General features: G+C 39.7%; 1 protein-coding gene across 1 annotated transcript in view; it reads right to left on the bottom strand.

The window, feature by feature from the left end:
* MYO3B (myosin IIIB) overlaps positions 1 to 12,559 on the bottom strand; it is a 434,070-nt gene that overhangs the window by 227,725 nt on the left and 193,786 nt on the right. The window contains exons 10-16 of the mRNA XM_040475346.1: positions 11,448 to 11,544; positions 10,810 to 10,926; positions 10,189 to 10,293; positions 7,487 to 7,570; positions 6,483 to 6,685; positions 2,150 to 2,248; positions 1,662 to 1,776 (exon numbers count right to left, since the gene is read on the bottom strand). Coding sequence (XP_040331280.1) covers positions 1,662 to 1,776; positions 2,150 to 2,248; positions 6,483 to 6,685; positions 7,487 to 7,570; positions 10,189 to 10,293; positions 10,810 to 10,926; positions 11,448 to 11,544 — 820 coding nt within the window. The remainder of the gene's footprint in view (positions 1 to 1,661; positions 1,777 to 2,149; positions 2,249 to 6,482; positions 6,686 to 7,486; positions 7,571 to 10,188; positions 10,294 to 10,809; positions 10,927 to 11,447; positions 11,545 to 12,559) is intronic.

The following is a 12,559-nucleotide window of genomic DNA, read 5'->3' as shown; positions in this document are numbered from 1 at the left end:
ATAAGTTGGTTTATTTCCAGTATCAATTGATATGGGACACGGTGAAACTATAAACATATCATTACACTCTCGTTATTCATTTTATAGTCCAGATCAGGCAGAAATTATGTCTACCACTTTTTACACTTCTTTCTTTTCACATTTATTCATTCATTCATTCCATTCAATTCTACTATACTTTTTTTTCATCAAGGGTTAGGGATGGCTTACCTCAAAGACACATACTTTTAGCATATTTAGTTTGTTTTGTTTTTTGTTATCTTAAAACAGCTTGATTTATTATTATTTGCAATACATTTCTATTATTAGAACAAAGCCATTATATACGTTCTTTTAGAGCTAGGACCAATCTCTTCACAGTATTCTACACCCATCTTTATAGTCATTGAAAGCAAAATATTATTAACCTTATGACTAACTTCTCTATTGTTCCTGTACCCTTTTCAGGTAGTATGCCCCTGAACACTTTGGCATGACCGAGGTGACTTGAAATCGTTCTACTGCCATCTCCACCACGCTTGGACTCTTCTGGTGATGCATCTTGATAACAATCAGCTCTACAAATTAATAACCATAAAGGTCCTTTAATAAGGCTGGAACCTGTTTAATTGCTCTCCTCTAAGAAGCCAAGGGAAATACAGTTCTGTTTTTATCTGACCTTTGGGATTTTCCACTGTCTGTCAGTCTAAAGTCAGTGGGAGGCAGACAGAGAAAATTAACAGCTGGCTAGAAGAAAAGAAAGGTATTATTATGACTAAAATCAGCCATGCTGGGAAGGAAAGGGCTGGCCAAACTCATTAGATTACAGAAGCAATACTTTACCCAGAGTGGCTGTCCCAGGGTAACTGGAGTGTCTTGTAATCTAATCCCTTAAGATTTAACACTCTCACCTACCTCCTAATCATTCACCTCCTTTCTTGGAAAAGCAAAAGAATCTGTGTATTTTGCCAAATTGATGGCATGAAGCCCAGAAACTATGACATAAATGTATCACAGAATAATATTTGAACCTAGGGTTATAAATATCTTCTGTCACCCCTGGCATATATTTAATAGAGACAGCCTGTATCTTGTAAGATAAGAGGAGTCAAGTACTTAGAGCTAGAGGTAAAAATGTGCAACTGTGTACCATGGAGAAGGAAGTGACTGCAAGAAAGTTGAAAAGGTTTAAATTAATTTGTTTTGGTGCACAAGGAGCTACTTGCATAAATATATTTCTGAGCCTTGGTGTAACCTACATATTCCTATACTCATATTACACAACACACTTTAATGGCTGGAACAACCCCAACTCAGAAAAGGGCAGTATTGTTTTGGTGTTTGTTATCACAGCTGTAGTGAACTGATGACAACGGTAACAATTTGCAGGCATGTGGCACTTACAACAGTACTTCTAATTTAATATTCGGTTGTGCTTCTTGTTAAAATGCAGATTCTGGTTCACCTGTTCATAGATGGACCTGAGAGTCCGCATTTCTAACAAGCTCTCACATGATGACAATATTTCTGGTCTGATCAGACCATACGTTGAGGAGCAAGACCTTATACATGACCAGATGGGATCTGAAAAGAAAGTATCCTGCCCCAGCTTAGAACGTTCACATCTACAAGATACAAGAATATTAACACCTGAGTTTCTTTTTCTTTTGGGAATCACCTACCTTGTCAGTGAACCCTATAATCCTGAAGCAATGCTGAATTGCTTCAAATTGTCTTCTGTAAGATTCCTTGGAAGTGATGTCGTGTATCACCCTTCCAGTTTCATCAGCTATGTACCTAAATGGAGTATGACCAAATACAATGAGCATTGACGTGGCAAATGGCACCCCAAATACCAGGGCATCACTGGGCTCCTTCTTCACAAGGGCATTTTCCTCTCAGTCCAATTGCAGTGGAATAATGGTGCACGTGGCTGAGTAAAATGGCCGCAGTTAAGTTTTTAAACGTTCCAGAAAATGCAAAAGGTGAATGGCTGCAGTTAAGCTTTTGAGTTTCTGGAAAATGAAAATGGTGCCATTCACCTTGGGTATTTCAACTTAAGACACTATCAGTGTCCAGTTAGGAAAAACAGCTCCATTTATTTCCAAGTTTTCTCAATTGCTAGTTACACATTCATTAAAAATCAACAACTAAAACCCCTGATACTTACCTAGGAGGCTTTTCCTCAGGAAGTCTGAACTCAGAAAGTTTCTTCTGGTGATAAAGACCAGCATAAATATAGTAAAATATGTGAAAATTTTTCTCTCCCCTGGAAGAAAAGAGGGGAGAGGATATTATTAATGACATATTCTGGGGCCTCCCCACTTTAAGTAATCTATACCATCTTTCTGTGAAAAATATTATCCTGTAGCAAATTTGCATTTTCAGGCAATTAAATTTGCCAAATCCCAATTACAGAATAGTAATAGTGATAGGATTAGTATAGTAATTGTCACAGTGTCACATTATTAAACACACTTATCTTTACGCAGAAGGAGGTTTTAGAGAATGGAACATTCATACGTCACAGTCAGGTTATACACGTTTAGAGATATTTCTAGTACAGCCCAAAGGACGAGGCATCTGTGTCACATGCCTTCTGTTAGTAACCCGTGTTGCTTCAGAAACAGTGATAACAGCTTAGAGACGTCAGTCAATCTCCCCATTTTATTGGAGCCCCAGACAGTGGCTCTCCAGTCCTACGGCAAGGTAGGGAGCAAAACTGGGTCCCGGACTGAGGTCTCCACTCTTTCAAACCTGTGTTCTTTCAAATGCAATTCAAAGCAGTATGCACCAGTTCTCCTGCCAGTGCAGAGCCTGAAGTGGGGCTCAAACCCACCAACCACGAGATCGTGACCTGAGCCGAAATCAAGAGTCAGATGCTTAATCAACTGAGCCACCCAGGCACCCCAAGAATTTTTTTTAACTGGTCCTTCAGCATAGACAGTTTGAAAAGCCCTGCTCTGGGTCCCTTTCCGTCCTCTGGAGGAGGGCAGTCTCTTCTGTTGATATCCCAGGATTTGACAAATCCTCATTTTGGCCAATTTAGCTCTGTGAAAAGAAAGCGTTCTACTCCTTGTTCCCATCTGTGACACGGGCCCCACTCTTTTCTTCAGCTTCTTCTAGGTATCCTGGTCTTCCTTTGTCATTTATCCTGCCAAAGCTCTTCTAGGATATTCTTATTCCTCTCTTGTATTCCAGATGCCTCTGCTCACCATTTCTCACTCATCTGTTCCCTCAACTAATAAATTTACCTAGTGTCAGTCAGAGCAAGCACTGTACCAGGTGCCAGGGATATAGGACTAAGAGGATTCCTGCCTTCTGGAGCCTCCCTTCTAGTGACAGAGTTAGATAAAACAAGGAAACTTGTGATGAGGGCTTTGAAACAAACAAAAGGCTAAGATGAAGAATAAGGTTGGGGGATAAGGGCTGCTTGTGTTAAGTCAAGGGAAGGACTCTCTAAGGAAATAACACTTAGGCCAAACACTGAAACATGAGAAGGGACTGGAAGGAGCTACAGAAAGAAGGGGGAAGAGCATTCCAAAGACAGGGAGCAACATATACACAAGGGCTCTGAGCCTGACACCCACATAGAACCAAAAAGATGCTAGGGAGAAGGGGGTGGGCAGGTAGGCAGGGCCAGCCCATACCAGGCCTTGTTAGGCCATAACGAGGACTTTGTTGATTAAGCAATTAGAATTCTTTGAAGTGTATTAAACTGGAGCCAAGAAGCACTTTAAGTATATAACATGAGTAGATCGGTGTTGAAAAAGTACATTCTAGCTGCAGGATGAAGACTAGACTGTAAGAAGCCAAGATGGATGCAGGGAGACCAATTAGGAGGTCGTGGTGAGAGAGCAAGCAACTTGGATAGGTATCAATTATAGTGCTGATGGAGAACAAGAGTAAGCTTACAGATATATTTGGAGGAACAACTAAAAGAACATCCTGAGAGAATGAATGAGGGTGGTGTGAGAAAAGGACCTGGAGTCTGCCTCCCAGGTACCTAACTTGAGCATCTAGCGATGATGGCACCATTCATGGAGATGGTAAAGCCCTTTTAGGGCTTTATGAATCAGTATGCCTGGTGCAAATATCACTTATTCTTTAAACTCTGATAAAATGTGCAGGCTTCAGCTGACCCATCTTGATCTTACCTTCTTACAGTTTTTTTTTTTGCAGATACCTCTAGTTTTAATTCTTCTTAACATTGCCTATCAACATCCATCCCTACATAAATTCAATTTAATTTTCATCCTGTATCCATCAGGTTTGGTTAGGTTTTGTTGAGATAACAAATATTCCAAAGATCTCAGTGGCTTAACTGAACAAAGGGTTACTTCTTGCTCAGAGTACCTGCCCACTGAGAGTCAGCAAAGGGAAGGGGGTGTGCTCATCATAGACACTAATGGGCCTAGGCTGATGCAGCAGCCACCATCTTGCACTTTGCCAGAGGGTCTTGTCATTACACGTTCATTTGCCAGAACTGATCATATGACCACATCCAACCACAGTGTACGTAAAAGAGAAATCCTACTATGTGCTCAGAAGGGAGCAGATCAGAAACATTAGGTGAACAGGATTTGCATGAGCCCCGTTTTCTCCTCATTCAGTATCTTCAGTCTATTTTACCTCATCACTGCTATCAGATTGAATAAACTTAACAATAATATTATGGTATATTAGGCACCTATTATGTTTCAGAGTTTATATTTGGTATAAATCACATTATCTCCTTTGATTCTCATAATAGTCCTGTACGGATGACTTTCTTATGCCCTTTTTGCATGTAAGGAAAATACGATATGAGGATATTTACACTAAGTGACATATAAAATAAGTGACATAGCTGTGATTGGAACCCTCTTCACATTATCTTCCTAAAAGACCTTTTACATTTGAACATAGAAAACTGTGTTTTCCATTCTGTCGGATGCAGCTCCATAAACTTTAAAATCACCCTAATTTGGGGAGAAAGAAGCAAGTGACCTCATAAAAATTAATCAAGAAGCCACAGGGAACCTGAAATAACTCTCACTCTGTCTTTTTGTTCATTTGTTTAATTTGCATGCCAGTCCCTATTTTGTGAAGAAACTGCAAATGTGTGGCAGGAGAGGATGCTTGAACCCTTACCCTAGAACAAGTCCTATAGATTCTTCTTGCATAATATCTCTCAGATTCATCCACGTCTTTCCACCTTCCTCCACTGCTACTATCTTAGTGCAGGCCTACATTCTATCTCACATGGATCTGGCAACAAACAGTCTCCTAATGGTCTCAACACAATCCCTCTTGCACCTCCTCAATCCATTTTCCCCACTGAAACCAGAGAGATCATTTCAAAATGCCCCTTGGGTTTTGTGACTCCTCTGCTTAAGAACATTAAATGGTTTCCTATTGCCTTTAGAATAAGGTTCGAAATCCCCAGCCTGGTTCCAAAGCTCTGCATGATCTGGTCTCAGGCTCATCTTTGCCTGTCTCCCCCTTTTTGGGAAGAGCACCACCTTGCTGGCCAACTCTTAGCGATCCTCAGGTCTCAGATTAACTGTCTCATACACAGGGAGCCCCTGTCTTCCTGGATTAGGTCGGGTGCCCTTCCTTCTCTTGTTTTACCTTCATAGCACTTTATATTGTTTCCTGGAACTTATCATAATGGTTCTGCATTTGTTTATTTACTCGTTTTAATGCCTGTGGTCCTCCCTCCCCTCCCCCAACAATCCCCCATCCAGTCTGAGCTCCATGAATACTGCAACCTTGTCTATTTTGCTTACTCTTGCAACTCCAGCAGAGAGCTCAACACTAGCATACAACAAGCATTCAGGAGTTACTGAATAATGCACGAATGGACCATGCTCCTGAGGAAGTCTGGTGTCCTGCAATAATAATAGGAAGCATGGCTAGCCCTCTAATAACATGTACTACACACGGCACTCTTTAAAGTAATTTTATATAAATGAACTCCTTCATCTTCATAGCAAATCCATGAGGTAGGCAATACAAGCATCTCCATTTCACAGATAAGGCACAGAGAGGTTAAGTGACATAACCAAGAACAGTCAATGTCAGAGTCAGCATTTGAATCCAGAGAAGTCCATGCTCTTCCTAAAACAAAGGTTTTTTCCCCCTACTGAATCTAGGGGAAAAAATCAGTACGCAGAATACTATCAGTGCTTTTTTTAATATACAAATTAAATTTTAACGTACCCAATGATTTTTAAAAGTATTCACAATGTTGCTAAATTCTACCTAGTACCAGCTCAGAAGAAAAGGGCATCCTGATCCCAAAGTACTCCCACCCTAACCCTCTGTACTCAGCCTGCAAATATCTTTTAGGTTAGAAATTACCACTATCCTTTGCTTAAATAATTCCTTGTTCTTGGGAAGTCTGGGGGTAGGGGGACCTTGGATGCTAAGAACAAGGGTGAAATGGATTCATTAAGATTATGAAAGCCTCCTGGTCTATCTTCCAGAACAAAAACAGAGTGATAAAATAGTGTACCTACACTGCCTGTTTTATAACTCTGGATTTTTCAAGGAGATACTCAGAGATTCTTGCCCCCATCACAGCTCCCGTTGGTGTAAACATCATTTCCAGGTATTTTCCAAAACGGCTGGAATTGTCATTGATGGCAGTGCGTGCATTTCCAAAGGCTTCCACCAGGGAGTTGACTTGCAGGATTTTCTCTCTCAGGGTCTGATTACTGGCCTGTGCCAAACAGACAACAGTCAGGAGGAGCTTCCAGAAATATCACTTTAGCAAAACTGCCAGGCACCCCTCCCTACCCCCAAAATTCACATATTCTTTTTGGGAAGAACTTCACTTGGGAAAATTATCATCAGCCACTAGCACCGTTTTCTCAGATGAGCAACTAGTTTAGGTTATCAATTTTTACATCCAGCCACACTTTACTTAAAATCCTTGATAAAATGCCTGAACATTTTAGAAAGAATTTTAAATAGAGAGATCCCATAACTTTTCTCAGTCATCCATTATAATATTCAATTAACCTCACCTATAAAAAAGATTCCTTAAATGTTTAGTTTCATAATACACTACTTCTCAGTATATGTACCTGCCAGTCTGTTTTTTTAAGTCATTCCTTCAATGTCCATTTAACCAAGCTAAAAATTTCCATTTCCTTCAACTTTTGCTCAAAGATTTCTATTTTCCAATCCTTTAATCAAAGCCTTAGTGGCTCTCCCTAATCCCGTTCCTAGTGTTTAACCACTTTTACTACTTAATGGCTAAATGTTTCTATTACATTGAAAACATAAAAAATTAATTGCTGATAATCTAGTAAATTCGTGCTGGCATTATTTTCCTCACTACGTGAAAGAAGGATGACATGCTGACATCTTAAGAGGCCTAGCTATCAGGAGGTAAACATAATAAAGTCGGAAGGTTTTTATGTAATCCCTAATAAAAGCCAGTATTTCCATCATTTATAAAATATGCAGTTACTCTGTAAGGAGTCTAGCCACAGTACATAAAGCAAGTAGTCAATACCTTCCCCAAGAAAGTCAAATGCTGAACAATCAGGTGGGTGCTTTCCGTCTTCCCAGAGCCACTTTCTCCGCTGATGACAATGCACTGACACAGAAAATGAAGAGTGAAGAATTCATAGCACAGGGAACAACCTATATGTTCAGCAATGGCTTTCATACAACATCTACCATTGCACACCTTAGTTTTTTCACTGAACGATAGATCTTAGGAATCTTTCCATTTCTGTACATTGAGAGCTTTGACTTTTTCACAGCTGCTTGTTGTTCCATTGTACAGTTGCAGCATAATCTATTTAACCAGTCTCATATTGACAGATACTCCTTATGTTATTACAAGCAATACCACATCGAATAACCCTACATAGGGCATTATATCTACATGCAGCTTCTTCTGTAGAATAAATTCTCAGAAATGGGTTGTTAGACTAAAAGATAAAATGCATTTGTAAATTGCATAGATAGTACCAAATTGCTTTCCAAGGACTAGAACCAATCCAGGAAAGTGCCTGTTCTAGAGCCTCACCAATAGAGTATATTGGATTTTTGCCAATCTGAAATGCAGAAGAATAGTCTCTCAGTATAGTTTTAATTTGCATTTCTTTCACTATGAGTGACATTGAGGTCTTTTCATACGTTTAAGATTATTCATATTTTCTTTTTGTGACTAGCCCGTATCCTTTGCTTTTTTTTTTTTTTTTTTGCATTATTGGTGTTTTTATTATTCATGTCTAGGAGTTCTTTATGTATCAAGGAGATTAGTGAGTGTATTATAATAAAAAAACATACACTGGGTCTTTGTCTCTGGTTCCTGGCAAGAGTTCCTAAGACCCTTGAAACTTCTTGAATCATAGGGACAACAGGATCATCTTCTGTTATTTGCAAACAAGTCCCTTTCAATCAAACCTAACTGCTAACCAGGTGGTTCCAAGTAGGGCCCAAGACAGCTTCATGACAGATGCTGGTCACCAGAAAGACCAAATACATGATTAGAGAGTGGGAACTTCTAGCCTCATCATCCCAACTTCTAGGGAATGCAGAGCGGCTAGAGATCGACTGAGACATAAAAACTCAAAGAACAAGATTCACAGAGTTTCTGGTATAAACACTTTGAGATGCTGGGAGGGGACATGCCCAGAGAAGGCAGGGAAGCTTTGTACCACCCCTCTCCCCTGTATCTTGCCCTGCGCAATCTCTTCCATTTGGCTGTTCCTGAGTTGTATCCTTATAGTAAGCCAGTAAATTTTGTTAATGTTTACTTATTTTTGAGAGAGAGAGAGAGACAAAGAGAGAGAGAGAGAGAGCGCGTGCGCGCCACAGGGAGCAGGGGAAGGGCAGAGAGCGAGGGAGACAGGATCCCAAGCAGGCTCTGCGCTGCCAGCCCAGAGATGTGAGGCTCTAACCCATGAACCATGAGATCACGACCTGAGCTGAAGCTGGACGCTTAAACAACTGAGCCACCCACGTGCCCCAATAAGCCAGTACATTTAAGTAAAGTGTTTTCCTGAGTTCTATGAGATGTTCTAGTGAATTATCAGACCTGAGGGTGGTTGTGGGAATCCCTGAATTTGCAGGCTGGGCAGAGTGTAGGTAGCTTGGGAATCCCTTTTGTGGCTGGAGTCTTAAATGGGGGCAGTCTTTGGGGCTGAGCCCTAATGCTTTGGGGTCTGTACTAACTCTGAGAGGTATCAGAATTTAATGGAATTGAGTTGTTGGACATCCAGTTACCATGGGAGAATTGAAGACCTGGTTGGTGTTGGAAAAGACAACATTTGGTGTTAGAAACGACAACAGTGTGGGGGAACTTCTCAACTTGGAAAATACATGTATCTCTCTCCATTTACTTCCACTCTATGAAATCTATGGATATTTCACATGTCTGTGGGAAATGTAAGAATTTAGAGAAGCCAAGTTTCTAACCTATAGTGAATCCATGTACTCTATTTTGTAAGTTGCACTGTTACAGTTTCATCTATTCCTCAATGAATCCAAAGCTGAGACTTCACAGGTCTCAGGAGATTTACACACAGTAATTCTCTCACAAAATCTTCTCACCAATTTAGGTTACTTACATTTCAAACAGACTAAAGACACAAAGGAAAATATACATATTGAAAGTAAAGGAAGGGTCAAAGGTTGGATATGTCACCACTGTGAGTCAAAGGTCCAAAAAGGAAAGTTGTATGGGTGAGCTTTGTGTTTAACCAGCATTGAGTTTAAAATCTGTTCAGTCTTTACCAAATCTATCATAATTTCTCACCAGCTAAATGATGTGGTACATGGTCCCCGTCAACCCATGTACAACACAAAAAGGTCTGAACCACGAAAATTCTGAGACCTTAATAGGAAGGAATTTCATATATGTCATTCTACATTCTGTTTTCATTACAATTGTTGCTATGTAATCAGGTTTGTGTCGACTCTATGCTCTCACATTCATATTAGAAACATTCTTATTAGATTTTATAAGGGAAAATGAGTGCTCATGATGTGAATGTTTCACATTACAGAAAAGAATTTTCACGTTCTCCTGCCGCTGCAGCTTCTATCACTGTTCCTGTTCCAGTGAGCTACTCTTTCATTTCCTATTTCCTTGAATCAGCACCAGCAACCAGAATGGAGTTTTCAGGAAGACATAAGAGCTGCAGAGGAAGACAGAACACACCCTACTGTGTGACTTGGCAGGACAGGAAGGGGAGTTCTTACCTGGTCTCTGCTGAAAGTAACCATACATTGGTAAGCAGCATCTGCTGATGCAAATATGTGGGGCGGATTGGAGGCACGTTTCACCCCATGATAAAGTCTGGAAAACTGAAGAAAAAATAAGTAGTTTAAAGAAAACTTCTAATGCTCCAGTACTTGTTGCCCGTGAAACCAAGACTTTGTCACTTAGTAGGGGAAGTGCAGCATCAGAAAGGCTGCAGAGCACAGGCTCTTGAGTCTGCAGGCCTCCGTTCAAATCCCAGTTCTGCACTGACTAGTTTCATGAACTCCTGTAAGGGAGTTGACTTCGCAGTGCTAAGTCTCTTCTTCTGCCAAACAGGGTGAATAATAGTGCCCATCTCACAGGATTATGAGAAGTGAAATAAGCCAGTGCCTGGCCTATAGCAAGCACTAAATGAATGTTAGCTATTATTGTTATATCTTGTTCTAAAAACTTACCCCCAAAATGCAAGAACTCCATCTGTGATGCACTGTTATCTGCAGTGTGGGGTATACACCACTAAAAGCGGCATAATTTTATTTTCGCTTTTCCCTTCTTTTTATTTTCCCTTGTGGTTTTTAATTTCCTCTTAAGAAGCAACATGCTCTCAAAGCACCCCTTACCTGCGGGGAGTATATGCTTAGATTCTGGAAGGGGTTTAAGGCAATTAAGATGTCTCCAACATATGTGTAAATCAGCAAGTCCACATAACGCTTTTGCAACTGATGAATAATTGTATCCTAAGAAGAGGATAAATGGTATTGAAGGTAAACATTATTTCCAACCAGGAGAGAGTTCTAATAATAACAACAAATTTATTCTTACAAGAAAGTTTTTTCACTCAATTTAAATCAAATTTACTCTTACAAGAAAGTTTTTTAGTCAATTTAAATCATAAGAGAACGCTCCTCTTCGTGAAGAACAAACAACTATCTTGACTTAAGAGTTAAACTGGACCTTTTCTAAAACAAAATAATTTCCAGTGATGTGATAGATCATTTAGGCTTACAATATAAAGAGCTTTATTGGAAAAAATCCAAATCCTTTCCTTTTCATCGTTTTGGACATTTGGGGAACTAAAAATGAACACAACACAGGATCATAGTCACAGTAACCAAATGCTCCCCGAGCTTCACCCCAAGGCTATACAAACAATTAAATTTTCAAGTGACCTTAGGAAAACATGGTCGACAAGAAAAAGGTCAGACCATTCACATGAAACAAATGTCATCGGTGAGATTGCCTACTAAATATTTAGTACCTCATCCAGAACCTCTAAATTGACCAAATCATCCTCAAGGCAGTATTTTTCAGCATCTTCCACATGATAGGGTCTTCTGGTGTGCATTCTTTCATGTCTAGAAATTTATCCAGAGAATATTAGCATTAATAGAGTAAAAAGCATAGCAGAACATAGGCGACGAGAATGGTTCATTCAGGGTCTTATCAGATATGTTCAGAGATGTCAGAGGTGGGGACAGGAAGAGCAAGTCTAGTCCAGCTCCCCACGCTGTAGGGCCCCCTCCCCATTGCTGTACAGCTATCAGGAGTAAGGTGAGCTCCAGACCTCAAGCCTCCCTTCTACCACGGTGAGGAACATTTCCAAATGGGCCCATCTAATACTTATATTAGCTTTTCTTAAATGCCAACTACAGCCTTTCCAGAAATAAGTATCTCCTCCTGTTTTTCCTATTCACTGTCAGGTACACAGTTCTCACCAGGGTACTTCCCTTGAGGTCCCCTCATGCCATCCACCAGCATCAACCCCAACTTTTTGAGACATATTTGAAACTGCAGAAAACTTGAGAGAATAATATAGCAAATATCTATGAATCAAAAATGTTTACATTTTATCTTATTTGTTTATTTGAAATCCCTTTGTTACCCATGTTTCATCCCATTCTCCCTTCCAGAATGACTACTCTTTGGTGGGTAACCTTCTAGTCTATTTTTAAATATTGGTCATACATATGAGCAATATACATTTTCTATATATTAATTATAAAAATTATATACTGTAGGTTTCATTCTGGAAACTTGGTTTTTTCCACTCAACATTATGATTTTCTAAACTATGTATATATGTATATACAGACATGTACATTATTTCAGTCACTTTAATCACTGGGTAATATTACATCATATGAATACATACCAATTTATTTACCCAGTTCTATGATGATCAACACTTAGGTTGATTCCAATTTTTTCCTATTAGAAACAAAGCGGCACTCAGTATCATTATATGTATCCCCTTGTCTAAATATGCGAGACTTTTCTCTTAAGGGGCATTATTCCACAGGCATTTAAGAAACTTGGTTGGCAATCAATACCAATCCCCTTTGGCATACCAAAATATAGTTCTTTAAGGTA

The sequence above is a fragment of the Herpailurus yagouaroundi genome, unplaced genomic scaffold (assembly GCF_014898765.1).
Source record: "Herpailurus yagouaroundi ecotype Mexico unplaced genomic scaffold, PumYag 140, whole genome shotgun sequence".
Lineage (NCBI taxonomy): Eukaryota > Metazoa > Chordata > Mammalia > Carnivora > Felidae > Herpailurus > Herpailurus yagouaroundi.
Note: the sequence above shows the minus strand (reverse complement) of the source record. Positions and strands in the feature narration are given on the sequence as shown.